Raw genomic sequence first — 16,794 nt, forward strand, 5'->3', positions numbered from 1 at the left:
TGGAGCAAACTTGAACCAGAATTTCCTTCAGGATTAATAAAGTTGTATGTTATCTTAACCCTTATCTTAACTTAGGTTTTTGACAGTTATTAGCAGGATTTTAGAAAAAATATTTAATCCAAAAAGGGAGCTTGTGTTATCTGGTCATCCACACGAGAATATAAAACCGAACAACAAATTAGAATTAGAATTTTTCACATTTTCCCCTATAAAGTTGGAATAATTATGTTTTAGAGTTAAGTTTAGAGAAGATATACACTCTGTCTGTCAAGAATAAATCACATTGTCATAATCATTTCATGGAAAGAGGTGAAAAAATATTTTATTCCAACTTTATGGGCGACCGTGTAAAAAAAGGATTATTTGATTTGATTAAGGAAACAATAGAGGAAACACAAACTCTAGGTTTTCTCTTGGAAACAAAGGAATATTTTGACTCATAATTTCTCCTCAATCAAACTTTTTGATCAAAAAAAATAAATCATAAAGAAATCATATTGTGAAACCCATATCATGAATTGCATTGAATCAAGAGTTTTTTAATATCCCTAACTTTGTGTAAACAAATTGTAACAAGAGATATTAGGTGAAATATAAGAAAATATGTGTGTAAATATGAAAGGAGTCACTCAATTAAGTAATCTGTAAAGATCATTATATACCTGCACTCCTTTCAGTGCAGCCATATTGCAACAAAAACAAGTTTTACATGTTGAGAAAGTAATTTTAATGGCAAAATATAACAGTTTAAGTTTGCAAAAGCTCCTGCAGGGCTTTTCTTGTCATGTTCAGTTTGTATATGTGTCTGTTTGTGTGTCTGTGGCTTCCTGCCCACTTACCCAGACACTGGAACTTGTCTGCGGGAGTGGTGAGCAACAGCTTGCCCTCCATACCGCGCGGTCCGGCACAGCGGGCGATGCCGGGCTCCTTATAGCCGCTCTTCACCCAGTCTGACAGCCAGAGCAGACGGCAGTCACAGTACAGAGGGTTGGCTCCGATCGCTCTGACAGAAAGAGAAATAAACAGACATAGAGTCAGATCACTGACAGAGGGAGGGGGAGGGTTTCTGCGGAAAGGAAGAAAGAGAGGAAGAAGGGAGAGAAGGGAGAAGGAGGGAAGGATGGGAGGTGAGAAGTAATTATAGAGGTTGGAATGAACAAAGCAGAGGGAGAGGGAAGTAGAGTAAGAGATGGAATAAAGACACAAAATAGGAAGTGAGGGGTAGAAATGGGGGAAAAAGGGCAAACAGAAAAGGAAACGAAACAAAAGAAAGAATGGAAGACAGAAAGAAGGAACAAAAGTTGGAAAGATGGATGGAAAGAAAGAAGGGAAGAAACAAAGACAGAGAGGAAGAAGGAAGAAAAGAAGGAAGGAAGTCAAAAAAGGAAAGGAAGAAGGAAGGAAAGAAAGAAAGAAAGAAAGAAGGGAGGAAAGAGGGAAAAAAGGAAGAAAAAGAAGGAAGGAAGGAAAAAAGGAGAGAAGGAAGGAAAAAAGGAAATAAAAGAAGGAAGGAAGGAAAAAAGGATAGAAAGAAGAAATGAAGGAAAAAGGGAAGGAAAGGAAGAAGGAAATGACACAAAACAAAGAAGGAAAAAAAGAAGAACAAAGAAGGAAAGAAAGACAAAAGGTACTTTGCAGTAATTTTTAAAGCCACACGGTGGAGCTCTCAGTCCTCACAACTCACACACACACACACACACACACACACACACACACACACACACACACACACACACACACACACAGAACAAGGTCATATGAGAGAATATTCAATTCTCCTCAGTCAATTAAACTCCATCCGGAACAAGTGATCAGGAGGAAAACACCTTTCACTGACCCACAGAGTTAAACATCAGCACATCTGGAGCTCTGAGGGTCACACTGGACTGGTTCACAGGGAATAAAATAGGAAAAAATACAAATCCAGCCACTGACACGAAGTCAGGATCTTCTCTCTGATCATCTGTTTCAACAAATACTTATTTTTACCATGTTTATTTCTTCAGAATAAGAAAAGAAAGAAAGAAAGAAAGAAAGAAAGAAAGAAAGAAAGAAAGAAAGAAAGAAAGAAAGAAAGAAGGAAAGAGGAAGGAAATAAAGAAGGAAGAAAGGAAATAGGGAAGGAAGGAATGAATGTAAAAAGGAAGGAAGGAAGAAAGAAAAAAAAGAAAGAAAGAAAGAAAGAAGAAAACACAGAAGGAAGGAAGAAAGGAAGGAAAGAAAGAGGGAACAAAAGAAAGATGGAAAGAAGGAAGGAAAGAGGAAGTAAATAGAGAAGGAAAGAGAGAAGGAAGGAATAAAGGAAGGAAGGAAAGAGGAAGGAAATAAAGAAGGAAAAAAAGAAGGAAGGAAGGAAGGAAAAGGGAAGAAAGAAATGAAGAAAGAAAGAAAGAAAGAAAGAAAGAGGGAAAAAGGGAAAGAAAGAAAAAAGAAGGAAAGAGGAAGGAATGACAGAAATGAAAGAAGGAAAGACAGACAGACAGACAGACAGACAGAAAGAAGGTAAGGAAGGAAGGAAGGAAGGAAGAAAGAAATAAAGAAAAAAGAAGGAGGGAAGGAAGAGGAAAAAAGGAAAGAAAAAAAGAAGGAAAGAGGAAGGAATGAAAGAAATGAAAGAAGAAAGAAAAAGAGGAAAGAAGGAAGGAAAGAAAAAGGGAAAAGAAAGATGGAAAAAGGGAGGAAGGAAAAAAAGAAAGTCCTTTTAACTTGCTGTCTTTGTTGTATTCTCCCTTATTGATTGTGACTGTATGTTGTCTATGTGAATCACTTTGTGCCTCTAGCTTGAAAAGTACAATAATAACAATTATTATTATTACAGTATCCAATTTGTACTTGCTTCACATTGATTTTCATGCTATATACAAAGATACACTATCAGTCTCCAGCTCAAAAATATAGAAAAAAGCATCATGGAGGAATCTCAAAAGCCAAAAAAATAGCCAATCTCAGCAGTAGAATCAGTTACAGTAGATCTCATTACAGTCCAATCCATAACCCTTACATTATATTTCACAGTACATTTCATGCGTCACAAGACAAATATAAACACTCCTCCGCCCCTCCTCCTGCCCTCCATCACCCCCTCTCCTCTCCCTTTTATTCCTCTTCATCTCCACCATCCATCCATCTCTCCTCTCCTCCCTGCTACACACTCACTGTAGCTCCTCAGATTGACTCACATGGGTCATGCTTGACTGAAGATGATTATACTGTATATGCAGACACACACACACACACACACACACACACACACACACACACACACACAGAGCCTCAGATCAATAGACCCATGGGAAACGATGGATCTCTCCAGCTAATTCAATTCACCAAGCAGCCACTTGAAACCACTCACTCTTTGAGAACTGGACTCTATCTGACTGGAGCTATAAAGGCAGGAGGGGGGTGAACACACACACACACACACACACACACACACACACACACACACACTGAGACCTCATTCTGTCAGCGGGGACAGACCCTGCTGTCCGCTGCTGCTGTCATTACTCATGTACTTGTGTGTGTGTGTACTACATGTATATTTGAGTGCTTACAGGTGAGACAGGGAGGCCACGTCGCTGAAGATGCCCTGCTGCAGCTCCGAGATGTCGTTGCCATGGAGAGAGCTGAAAGAGACGACGGACGGACACGGCAACAGGTCAAAACGGTCAGACTGAAAAACTCACAGAGCACAAGGACTCTCAGAGGCAGCTCAACAAAAGGAAAAGGAAGAAAGGAAGGAAGGAAAGAAAGAAATAAGGAGAGAAGAAGAGAAGGAAGGAAAGAGAAAGGAAATAAAGAAGCAGTGAAAGAAAAAGGGAAGAAAGACAGGAGAAAGAAGGAAAGAAAGAAGTGGAGAAGGACAGAAAGAAAAATGAAAGAAGGAGGGAAAGAAGGAAGGAAGGAAAGAGGAAGGAAAGAGGAAGGAAATAAAGAAAGTAGCAGAGAAGAAAGGAAAGAAAGGAAAGAACGAAATAAGGAGAGGAGGAAGGAATGAAAGAAAGAAATAAGGAGAGAAGGACGGAAAGAAATAAGGAGACAAGGAAGGAAGGAAAAAGGAAGGAAAGAAAGAAGCAGAGAAGGACAGAAGGAAAGAAAGAAAGAGGAAAAGCAGGGAAGGAAAGAAAGAAGAGGAAAGAAGGAAGAAAGGAAAGAAAGAAGGAAGGAAAGAGGAAATAAGGAAGAAAGGAAAGAAAGAAAGAATGAAGGAAAGAGGGAAGAAAAAAGAAGGACAGAAAGAGAGACAGAAGGGAAAGAGGAAAAGAGGAAGGAAGGAAAGAAAGAAAGAAAGAAAGAAAGAAAGAAAGAAAGAAAGAAAGAAGGAAGGAAAGAAAGAGGAATGAAAGTAAGAAGGAGAGAAGGAAGGAAGGATAGAAAAAATGAAGGAAAGAAGGAAGGAAGGAAGGAAGGAAGGAAAGAAAGAAAGAAAGAAAGAAGAAGACACAGCAAAGGGTTAAAACGGTCAGAACTAAGAGAGCACAATGACTGACAGGCAGCTCAACAAAAGCAGGAATACTTAAAGTCCATAAAAACAGATGATGGCTTGTTGTAATAAAGTGACAGTGATGTGGTTTGACCAGTCACAAGTATGGTTTGCTATGGTCTGTGTGAGTGTGTGTGTGTGTGTGTGTGTGTGTGTCTCACAGCAGTCTCAGAGAGCGCAGGCCTCCCAGAGCCAGAGGAGGGATGCAGCGCAGAGAGTTGTAACTGAGGATCCTGCAGGAGGAGAACAAACAACAAACTTCAACCATAGAACACATTTATTATGATATTTTTATATGATAAAGATAATATATTTAATGTTCACTCTGATAAACATTTGTTATTGTAAAAATAAGTGGTGGAATGTAACTATGTAGATTTACTCAAGTACTGTATTTAAGTACAATTTTTAGGAACTTTTTTCTATTTTATGTAACTTTATACTTTTACACCGCTACATTTTAGAGGTTAATATTGCACTTTTTTATTCCACAGCATTCTGCTGCCAGCTTTAGTTACTTTTTTTTAACGAGATTTAACATAAAAAAAAAACATGATACATTTAAAGTGATTTTTTAAAATAAATTACAGCACATAACAGTATATTAAGTATGAGCCAAAATGAGCCCAGCCCTGAGAAAAATAAAATGCTGCTTACATAAATGCATCAATAATAATAATAATAATCCAATAATATATTCAGAATGTATATAACAATTTAAGTGGGTAAATTCTACATAACGAGTACTTTTACTGTTGATACTTAAAGCACATTTTGATGCTAAGATGCACTCTGAATTCTGAATTTGATGCATTCTGTTTTGTTTTTTTTACACATTCTTTGTGAATTATTTTATTATTTCCTTGCTTCACAAATTTACTGTAGATTAATTAAGCTTTTTTTAATCAAAAATGACTGTTGAATGACAGAAGTCACACAATAAGCTGAATGAAGATTAGAGAAATGTCATCTCTACATTATTGCCTGCAAACACTGCAGTACACATTAATTATTTTATCCTGCCCTTAATACAGTTTATTCACTACTACACAGCAGTCTGCCACAGCATTATTCATTGTCTATTTTATTCCATGTTTAACCTCTGCTTTCCCCTCTCTTTATTATACATTTTGAAGCAGCATTGTTAAAAGGGCCCTGAGAACAAGAATTTTATTGCAAATGAATACTCCCCTGTAATTGTTTTGCATACGACAAATAAAAACCCAACCTTGATCTATAAATCTAAGCACGCTTAATCATGATTCAGATCCACAATGAAGTGATTTAATTTCATTTTTTTGTCTATTTCTAAGAAACATGGAGAAAGGACACAGTCAAAAGATTAATTTTTTAACACTTTTTAAACATGTATTCAAATGTTAAAGTTTAGTAAATGTAAAAGTTAAACTAAAAAGCTAATGGGAAAAGTTAATTAAGCCTCTGCTTTAATTATTGGATTAAATACATTACACCTGTTATAAATCAAGTCAAGTCACCTGACCACTGAGGCTTTTGAATCTTTCTCTATAATTGTACTTTCTTAAAACTATGGACGTTCCGATCTGATCTCCAAGACTCGTTATCAGGGCCGATCACAGCCTTTTTAACTGGTCGATAGCAGCTATTAAGCAATGGCAATAAGAGTAATTTGTAATCTGCACAAAACAAGTACAAACACTGAAAATAAAGCCTCAATGGGAGAGTTTATTCAGTTAACTGTACGAAACACTGGAGGACAGGAGTAAGAAGGAGAGAGAAATTCCCCTGAGAAAGTGAAAGGCCAAAATAAAGGATGCATTATTTTGTAAAAAAAGAAAAAAAGAATGAAATAGGATAAAAAAGCATTAAGGAACAACTCGGTTGCATGCATTTTTTTCTGAATGCAAAGCAGAGCTATGCAGTTGTCAAACATATGCATTGGATTGATTTTAACAACTTTGAAAGTATATAAATTGGCACTTTGCAGCTGTTTTATGTAGGAGAAAGAGAAGAGATGTTTCAGATCAGGACTCGGTATCAGCAGTAAATTGGGATAGTTTTTTCTGTGTGTGTGTGTGTGTGTGTGTGTGTGTGTGTGTGTGTGTGTGTGTGTGTATGTGTGTGTGGGACTCACAGAGTGGTGAGCTGGCTCATGTTGGAGAAGGAGTCATCCGACAGGGAGCTGATTTTATTGTTGCTCAGATCTCTGCAGAAGGAAAGGTCAATTACGATCAATACACACACATAAACATACAATGCACTGCAGGCAGCCCATTAGAGACACAAACATATACAGTCAACATACGCAGGAATACACACACACACAAACAAACTAATAACACATACATGGATATCTCTCTCCATTACACTCTCCCACCAGATATAACTCTGCAGTCCACAGCGCTCTCTGCTGGATGTGTTCATGAATACAGCAACCAGTGGGTTTGCAATATACAAACATGTAGGATTAACTAGACGAAACAGTCACTACAGAGTCTCAGATTTACACTTGGGGTGGTCAAATCCATATTGTTGTGCTTTGTAGGAATAGTAGCAATTTGTATAGATATTTTACAGCTCTAGAGGACCAAACATGTAATGGATAAATGTTTGAAAAGTTTATTTTTTATTATTTGTATTTACTTCTTGCTTGTTGTGGGGGATTTTTGCCTTTAATCTGGTCCACAGTAATAAAAACATTTGATCAGCTGGATTGTATGACAAACTATTTCAATCAATATCAAAAAAATAAATATATTGAAAAAAATCATAATTATACCCATGACATAAATAAATGTGGCTGTGAAATAAATCCTAAAATAAATAAATAAATGAGGCAATAAATATATAATAACAACAAAAAAAATATTATTATTATTATTATTGTCATTAATAATGATACTGATATTATTATTATTGATAATAATAACAATAATAAAAATCATCATCATATTTAAATATATAAATTATCTGAAATAAATAATTAAATAAATAACTTTTTATTTAAAAAAGCACTTTATTTAAAATTATACTTGGAATTAATTACAGCTGGCTTTTATTATATAATTCCACATTATTTATTACAGGGGGCTTTTATTTCAAAATTCCACATTTCTCAATTTTTTTAGTTTTTTTATAATGGCACATTTGTTTTCAAATCTCTTTATTTCCATTACTTATATAATAATATAATATATATATGGTATATATTTTTAATGCATTTTTATTCATTTCATAGGCATATTAATGTATTCACACTGTTAAAGCTTATAGTCAGTTATTTAACCTCATAGTCTTTGCTTCACTTTAAATCCAATGTGTAAGAGTGGAGACAAAACATATAAACCATCTCCACATTATTGTATTGTATAGCAATAAATCTCCTATACTGAATGCAGACATATTCATTGAGGTGGTAGAGCAGAAAAGTGTAATTATAAATGTTGTTCACAGTGTCATAGTCATGCCATGTAATGGTGTGAATACTGTATTGTGTTTGTATGAATGCAGCGTTTAGTCGAGTGGCTCTTACACAAGCTGCAGGTATCTGAAAGTGGCCAACTCCTTAGGAACGCTGGTGAACTGGTTTCCATCCAGATACCTGACAGAACAAGAGAGAAAACATTTATTATGACTGTAAATCTGCTCAATGATACTTTATGTGTGATTAATACATCACTGATTCACACATAATATCTGTGTGTGTCTGCACAAAGTCAAGAGGTTCCTGATTTTTTTTCCCCCTGAATGAAAGAAATCAAATTAACACATGGCACTATACAACGGGAAAACCATAATTAAAGTGCCTGGTTACTGCTGGAGGACAATCACAGCATTGAGAGATACATTTTTCAGATGTTACAATGTGTACCAACTACCTCACAAACCCATAATTACAATCTTTTTGTCACAAAAGAAAACATTGCTGAAAGAAAATTACCATTTTAGTTTTTACTCTACCTTATTAAGCTGTCATATAACATTTATTCGTATGGCTAAATGTCTCTGAAAACAAATCATTTCAGCTTACAAAGCACGAGCAGAACATCTTTCTGAATATCATCCTTTAGCATGTAATATTTTAACCCTCTGAACTCTGAAAAGTGTGTTTTCTTAAAAAAAGAAATCTGCACAAATACTATATTTATCATAAAAAGGAACTGTGAAAACAGGCATTATTGTCAGACTTTCTGGCAGTCCTTGAATTGCTCATAGGTTACCAATGTTTCAGTTAGAAAAAGTGACCAAAAACAAAGTTTAAAATTACGATATTTCTGTCAAAATTACTTTATCCTACTTAAAACATTTGCACTAACCAGATCCTGTTAAAACCATTAAATTCTGCTCCTCAGAGACACTGTGAAGACATGATTGATTCTGCTGAGACCAACGGTCACGTGACAAATATTCACTGAAAATCTGTTTACATAGAGCAGAGAGGAGAGGACAGGAGAGGCTGTTTACACAGAGCAGAGAGGAGAGGACAGGAGAGCCTGGAAACATGACAATAGTTCAATATGTACAATATGTGGAGAAAACAGAGAAATTTAAAATGCGTTTTTTCTTTTTTATGGCTTCTGTCATTATAACTGTTATTCTACACAAAATACATGTTTAAGTTGTTCCCACTTCTAGCCATGATTGTGCTGATTCCATAGAGCTGCAGGACTTTTTTTAAATAGATTTTATATATTGCAGTGAAATAAAGGCGACAGAAAGAAAAAATGTAAGGCAAGGCAAGGCAAGGCAAGTTTATTTGTATAGCACAATTCAACACAAGGTAATTCAAAGTGCTTTACATACACATTAAAAACAGCAAGACACAATTGAAAACAATAAAAACAGTCAATTAAAACAGGGAAGATACAGCAGGATAAAAAAAAGAGATAAAATAATAAAAAGCACAAGTCAAACATTGTGTAGTTAAAAAGTAAGGGCAGTAGAGTAGAGCAGATACGTGTTAAAGTTAAGAGTACGCTTCAGTAAACAATAGTGTTTTTAGTCCTGATTTAAAGGAGCTGACCGTTTGGGCAGACCTCAGATCTACAGGTAGTTTGTTCCACAGGTGAGGAGCATAATAACTGAAAGCTGCCTCACCCCGCTTAGTTCTTGTTTTTGGGACACGCAACAAGCCAGTTCCAGATGACCTAAGGGGTCTGGATGCTTCATAGAGAGGGAGCAGATCAAGCATGTAATTTGGTCCGAGACCATTCAGAGCTTTGTAGACCAGCAGTAAGATTTTAAAATCTATCCTCTGACTCACAGGAAGCCAGTGTAGTGATTTAAGGACCGGTGTAATATGGTCCAGTTTCCTGGTGTTTGTGAGGACTCTGGCGGCAGCGTTCTGGATCAGCTGCAGCTGCCTGATTGATTTTTTGTTAAGACCTGTGAAGATGCCATTGCAGTAATCCAACCTACTAAAAATAAATGCATGGATAAGTTTTTCCATGTCTTGTTTGGACAGAAGACCCTTAATTCTAGCTATGTTTTTCAGGTGGTAATAGGCAGATTTAGTGATAAGCTTTAGATGGCTGTTAAAGTTCAGGTCTGAGTCAATAATTACACCAAGATTTCTGGCTTGATTTGTAGCTGTCAATGACATAGAGCCAAGGTGAGCGCTGATCTTAGATCTTTCATTTTTAGGGCCGAAAATGATCACCTCTGTCTTCTCTGCATTTAGCTGGAGAAAGTTCTGGCACATCCACTCATTGATTTGATGAATACAGTTACTCAATGAGAGTAAGGGACTGTAGTCGTGTGAGGACACTGAAATGTAGAGTTGTGTGTCATCGGCATAAGTATGGTAGGAGATGTTGTGATGTTCCATAATCTGAGCTAGCGGTAGCATATAGATGTTGAAAAGAAGCGGCCCGAGAATGGACCCTTGAGGAACCCCACATGTGATCTTAGTTCGCTCAGACTCATGGTTTCCAATTGACACAAAAAAGTCCCTATCTTGTAAGTAAGACTTGAACCATTGTAGCACAGTGCCAGTGAGCCCCACCCACTGTTCCAGTCTGCTGACTAGTATGTTATGATCAACTGTGTCAAATGCAGCACTGAGATCCAGTAAAACCAGGACAGAGGATTTGCCTACATCAGTGTTCAGATTAATATCATTTAAGACTTTGATAAGTACAGTCTCAGTGCTGTGGTGTCGCCGAAATCCAGACTGAAATGTGTTAAAAAGATTATTTTGCATCATAAAAGCATGAATTTGCTCAAAAACAACCTTTTCAATGATTTTCCCCAGAAATGGCAGATTTGATATTGGCCTATAGTTACTAATTGTTGTGGAATCCAGATTAGATTTTTTTAGGAGAGGTTTTATTACTGCAGTTTTCAAAGTCTGTGGAAACTGTCCTGCTTGGAGAGAAGAATTTATTATCTGCAGTACATCCGGAGCTATGCAGTTGAAAACAGTTTTAAAAAAGTTTGAAGGCAGAATATCAAGGCAGCAGGTTGTGGGCTTTAATTTTGAAACCGTTTCCGTGAGTGTTGTGTAATCTAGGAGGCTAAAATGTCCTAGCTTGACTAGAGGATGGGAAGGCACCAGTGTTATCATTCCTGAGCTGGAGCTGCACACTGCTTGTCTTATCTGTAATATTTTGTTTGTGAAGAAGGCTGCAAAGTCATTGCATGACTTGTTAGACAGCAGCTCAGGAGGGACTGATGCTGTGGGATTTGTCAGTCTGTCTACTACAGAAAAAAGTGTGCGGGCATTATTACTGTTTCTATTGATAATCTCTGAAAAATATGACTGCCTTGCATTCTTCAGTTCTTGATTATAGTTGCGAAGACCCTCTTTATAAATATCGTGATATACTTGGAGTTTGTTCTTTCGCCACCTGCGTTCAGCTTGTCTACATACTTTTTTCTGCACTTTAACTAGTTTGGCGTTTCTCCAGGGTGACTTTTTCCTCCCCGACAGAACTTTGGTCTTAATTGGGGCGATAGAGTCGATAACAGTCAAAACATTGGAACTAAAACCGTTAACAAGGTCATCAACTAGAGCTGAGGGCAGGGTTGGTGATGGTGTGAAATCCTGGGTGAATAATGCACAAGTGTTTTCATTTATATAGCGCTTCCTGATTACCTCTGCTTCACCTTTTGTTGGATTGGCAAGGGTGGTCATTTTAAACAAAACACAGTAGTGATCAGAAAGAGCAACATCATTGACCACAACCTCAGAGATATTAAGACCTTTGGTAATAATTAGATCTAATATGTGTCCTCTGTTATGTGTTGGATCTGTGACATGCTGAGAAAGCCCAAAGTTATCTAGAATATTTAAAAGTTCTTTAGCACACCCATCTTCAGGATTATCAACATGAATGTTAAAATCACCTACTAAAACAACACAGTCAAAATCTATGCACACAACAGACAGTAGTTTGGCAAAGTCATCAAAAAACCTTGCATCATATTTGGGGGGTCTGTAGATGGTCAAATAGATTGCTCTATAGGGTGATTTTGACTGAATGGCAACATACTCAAAGGAGTCAAACTGACCATAAGACATGTTTTTGCATTGGAAGCTGTCCTTGAACAGGGTGGCAACTCCACCTCCTCTCTTATGTATTCTTGCTTCACTGAAGAAACTAAAATTTGGGGGGGTTGACTCAATAAGAACTGCTGCACTATTATCCTGACTTAACCAAGTTTCAGTTAAAAACATAAAATCAAGGTTGTGCTTGTGAATAAAATCATTGATTAAGAAAGATTTGCCAAGCAGAGATCTGATATTTAAAAGAGCTAAATGTAAATCCTTAACAGGAGACGCTGGTGAGTTTGGAGGATGACATGCTATACTCAGTAGATTGGCAGAGTTAATTGAACTCTTTTTATTTCTCACCAGTTTGATCCCTTTTCTGTTACTTATTATCACAGGGATTGAGAAAGCTGACTGAACTCCATGGGGCCCTGACTGCTGCTGGAACAGAGCAATCTTGATATTGATATCAGAGTCTGGACCCGGCACATATCAGTCAGACTGACAGATAGGGTCATTCAGGGATTCCCAGGTATGGTGATTCAGAGGGGGTGGGGGAGGGCGGTGACTTTTGGTTGAGCGTTCTTTCCGAGGTGGTGGAGTGGGAGGGGCTGGATGTGGGAGGTTAAGGGGGGTAAATAAAGGATTTTGGCGAGGTGTTAGCTGGATTCCAATCTTGACAAGGCTCTTCATCCTGTCTGTGAAATCCAGAAGTGGGGAGTCCTGGCTGCATGGAGAGAGTTGGAGGCTGGGTGGGGTCTGGGGGGGTGAGGATTGGGGGCTGGGTGGAGTCTGGGAGGGTGAGGGTTGGGGGCTGGGTGGAGCCTGGGGGGGTGAGGGTTGGTGGCTGGGTGGAGTCTGGGGGGGTGAGGGTTGGGGGCTGGGTGGAGTCTGGGGGGGTGAGGGTTGGGGGCTGGGTGGAGTCTGGGGGGGTGAGGGTTGGGGGCTGGGTGGGATCTGGGGGGGTAAGGGTTGGGTGTCTCCTGCCGTGACTCGGTGAAACTCCCCTCGTTGGGCTGTTGGGGCTGGTGGCGACTCCAATTTTTGGGGAGAGGATGATGATGCTGGCGGCTCTCTCAGACTCTGCTGTCCTCCATGGTCAGTCCTTATCATAGCGCCCTCACCAGAGCGACGTCTTATCCGTTGTTTGGGAACGTCTTGCCTCATGTCCTTGACACAGGCTGCTTGTGTGTGACGCAAATGATAAAAAATGTTGGAGCTTAGCAACTGCACTCCTGCCTTGTTAAGGCGAAATCCATCTGCCTTAAAGAGGTGCCTGCGTCCCCAAAAGATGTTGAAATTGTCAATAAAGTTCATTGATTGGGCGGCACACATATCTTTGAGCCATCTGTTTAGCATCATCAGCCTGCTGAATCTCTCATCCCCTTGCCGAACTCCTGGTAGTGGTCCACTGAAAAACACCTCAGTATTTAAACATTGAACTTTGTTAATCAGATCAGTGAAGTCTTGCTTTAATACCTCTGATTGTTGCTTCACAACATCAAGGGCTCCTGTGTGTATGATGAGAGCATTAGCTGTTGGATGCTCAGCAGCAATGTTCAGGATCTTCTTTGAGATATCAGACACCATGTCGTTGGTAAAACAGAGTACTTTGGTGTTCTTGCTGCAAGAGCGTTTTATCTCATTCAAAGCTCCATCACCCACTATCAGAGTTTGGGGCCCAGTGGTTAGCTCTTTCTGTAGCCTTTTAGCATATGAATTAGCCTCATACCTTTCTCTGGAGCTGGAAGATGAGCCCACTTTCGGGGAGTCAGGATTCTGGGAGAGTGGAGCAAATCTGTTCTTCCGTAGAATTCCTGTGTCTTGGGGCAATTTGCTCTTCGTTTTTGTTGTAACCTTGGTCCATGGTTGCTTTCTCTTTGGTACTGGGGTTGAAGCGACATTCCTGTATGATGGTAGTGCAGGCCACTCGGTGTCATCGTAAGTCTCCAGGTGCTGGGTTCTGCCTGATAACCGTCTTCCCAAAACTGAGGGAGGTGATTTGTAGTGCTTTGGCTTTGCACCAAGAGAGTTCCAGGGAGGACTTGTTGGTTTATTGCCATTTACACCCAGCTCCTGCTGCGTCTTGGTGGTGCTAGTTAGCTTTCCGTTAGCCTGCTCCCTTTCACTGTTAAGGGAAATCGGCAGAGTAGTTTCATTCCCATTCTGTCCATTTACCTCCACATTCACTTCGAGCCGGTGAATTTTTGTTTCCAGTACTGCTATCTTCTGGAACAGTTTGTGGTAATCATCTGCGGAAAAGGGAGGCATCTTGCTGCTGTAGTCTGCTGTAGTCTGCTAATCTTATAAGAGCTCACAAATACACGTCTGCTCTCCTCTGCTGCCGGAAGTAGAGTCATGTAAAAGGAAAACAAGCAAAAAAAAGCCTTGAAACATTTTTTTGGTGTTCAGAGGGTTCAAACTTCTTCTTCCAGCCTTTCTTTGAAGATGATATAGAAAAAATATAATGTAAATGTTCTGTTTTTCCAGACTGTCTTTTGGGAATACACCGGAGAGCCAAGCAGTGAGCAAGTGAGGTCTAAAAAAGCAGCGGACTGAAGTACCTGACAGTCAGAAGTTTTAAGATGTGAAAAGCAATCTAGGTCAGAAAGTTGCAGTGTTTGTTCTTTGCAGACTCACAGTTCGGTGACGTTACGAGGGAGTCCTCTGGGCAGAGCCTGCAGGTGTTTGTTGCTGCAGCGGACCACTGTGTCCATACAGGTGCACTGGCTCGGACACTGCGGCCCCGGGGCACAGCTGCTGTCATCCAGAACAGAGCCTGAACAGATGGACACACAGGAGGGATTACTTCCTACACTGCACAGGTATAAAATGTTGATGTCAAGACTTGATGTGGTTCACAAAAGATAAGGTAACATATTGCTGCTGTCATGTAAAAACTGAGTGACAGTTTCAGGGTGAGGTCAATGCAGAATAACTTTAAACATGCATTCTTTCTAATGGCCAGCAGGGGGCGACTTCACTGGCTGCAAAAAGAAGTCCACTTGTATGAAAGTCCTACTTCTTACTTGATTTATAACCTCAGTGAACATTTTCTTCATGAGTTTATGGTCTCAATCGTTAGTTTTAAGTCTTCTTCAATACGGCATGATGTGTTTGTTAATTATGGTCTCATTAACAGTTAGAAAGCAGGGTATTCACCTTCGAAACTTGAGCCTTTCACAACTTATCAAAGTTAACTGAAACATTTTTTTACCAGTCAGTCTCTCCATAAATATCACAGTTATCATTCGAATTATGCAATTATGCAACTATCTTTCCGATGCAGTTACTTAGTGTTAGCTGGTATCTTAGCATCCTCCTCCCTTGCTCCATCCTCTCGTCCAAAAATAGTCACTTCTAGCTCCAAAAAAACAAGATGGTGCAAACAGTGAAAATGCCAAACCAGAGGCTTCAAACTACAGAACTACACCTCTTCAACAACAAATACTAACATTCAACTGTTCTGTAATAATAATAATTTGATTATGTGTGTCGTACCGTCCTCGCAGCGGAAATCCGGTACAGCGACGTCCTGCAGCGGTATCTCTCGAAGGAAGGCGGGGCCCTGGCAGCGAGGATTCCCCGTCACGATTCTTCGGCTCCGAAGCCACGCCCCGAACCAGGACAGACGGCAGTCACAGTTAAAAGGATTGGCCAGAAGATTCCTGATGGACAGCGGACATGCAAGAGTAAAAAACCAACACACAATAGAGACTGTGTGTGTGTGTGTGTGTGTGTGTGTGTGTGTGTGTGTCACTGACAGCGTGGACAGGTTGGGCAGGGTGTCGAAGGCTCCTGGCAGGATGGTGCTAAGCTGGTTGTCGTAAAGGGAGAGCAGCCTGACGTTGCTAAGACCTGTGAAGCTGCCGTTATGGATACAGCTGATCTTGTTGTTCCTCAGCATCCTGAACACACACACACCAAACACACACACACACACACACACACACACACACACACACACACACACACACACACACACACACACAGATTTGAGTAAATGCAGTCTTAAAGTTATAATCTTAAAGAATTTAATTTAAATCCACCACATTTCAAAGGTCTTTAGTGTTCTAAATGACACTTTACTCTCTACAATGCTATCAAATCACACAACTTTTTCCATGACGTCATGCCATAAAAAGCTTCAGCAGTGTGTTTCCTGTTGACAGCTTCACTCTAAAGTTCTGGCTTGAGACTCCATGAGGCCTGATTTTGTTTGATGATGATCGACCAAGGAAATAAGGTCAAATATATTTAATATAAAAATAAAGAGCTGGATGTTCTCCTCATATTACCTCTTATATGTTATATTTGTAACCAACATTTAAAATTGTTCCTTGAGCATGACTGTGTTTGTGCGACTCCTTTGGCTGCAAAAAGATTTGATCTATTGAACATTTTCTTCATGAGTTTATGGTCCCAACCATTAATCGTCAATCACACACATGTTCAATAATGTCAAGTCTTTTTCAATACAGCATGATGTTTATTTTGTAAATTATGGTCCCATTTAGAGTTAAATAGACAATAAATCATGGTATTCGCCTTTGAAGTTTGACCCGTGTGCATGATTTTTAATTGACATGGTAAACATTTTTTAGTGGTATATACAGGTAGAATGAAAAACTCCATAGACTGTGCAGGAGGAGTGTGCAGTGAACTCACAGCATGCGAAGTCCCTCCATGCCTTTGAGCATGCTCCCTCTCACAGACTCCAGGTGATTGGCTGTCAGGTGAAGCTCGACCACAGAGGAAGCTCCATCAAACGCCCCGTCCTCGATCTCTGAGATCTTGTTGTTGCTCAAGTTACTGGAATGAAACAAGACAAAATGTTTTC

The 16,794-nt window shown here is 39.2% G+C and overlaps 1 protein-coding gene across 1 annotated transcript in view; it reads right to left on the bottom strand.

The window, feature by feature from the left end:
* Window positions 1-16,794, bottom strand: part of LOC131970981 (slit homolog 1 protein-like) — a 103,878-nt gene that overhangs the window by 23,210 nt on the left and 63,874 nt on the right. Inside the window, exons 18-26 of the mRNA XM_059332239.1 lie at window positions 16,623-16,766; window positions 15,719-15,862; window positions 15,456-15,622; window positions 14,595-14,733; window positions 7,995-8,063; window positions 6,597-6,668; window positions 4,645-4,716; window positions 3,555-3,626; window positions 840-1,003 (exon numbers count right to left, since the gene is read on the bottom strand). Coding sequence (XP_059188222.1) covers window positions 840-1,003; window positions 3,555-3,626; window positions 4,645-4,716; window positions 6,597-6,668; window positions 7,995-8,063; window positions 14,595-14,733; window positions 15,456-15,622; window positions 15,719-15,862; window positions 16,623-16,766 — 1,043 coding nt within the window. The remainder of the gene's footprint in view (window positions 1-839; window positions 1,004-3,554; window positions 3,627-4,644; window positions 4,717-6,596; window positions 6,669-7,994; window positions 8,064-14,594; window positions 14,734-15,455; window positions 15,623-15,718; window positions 15,863-16,622; window positions 16,767-16,794) is intronic.

The sequence above is a fragment of the Centropristis striata genome, chromosome 1 (genome assembly GCF_030273125.1).
Source record: "Centropristis striata isolate RG_2023a ecotype Rhode Island chromosome 1, C.striata_1.0, whole genome shotgun sequence".
NCBI lineage: Eukaryota > Metazoa > Chordata > Actinopteri > Perciformes > Serranidae > Centropristis > Centropristis striata.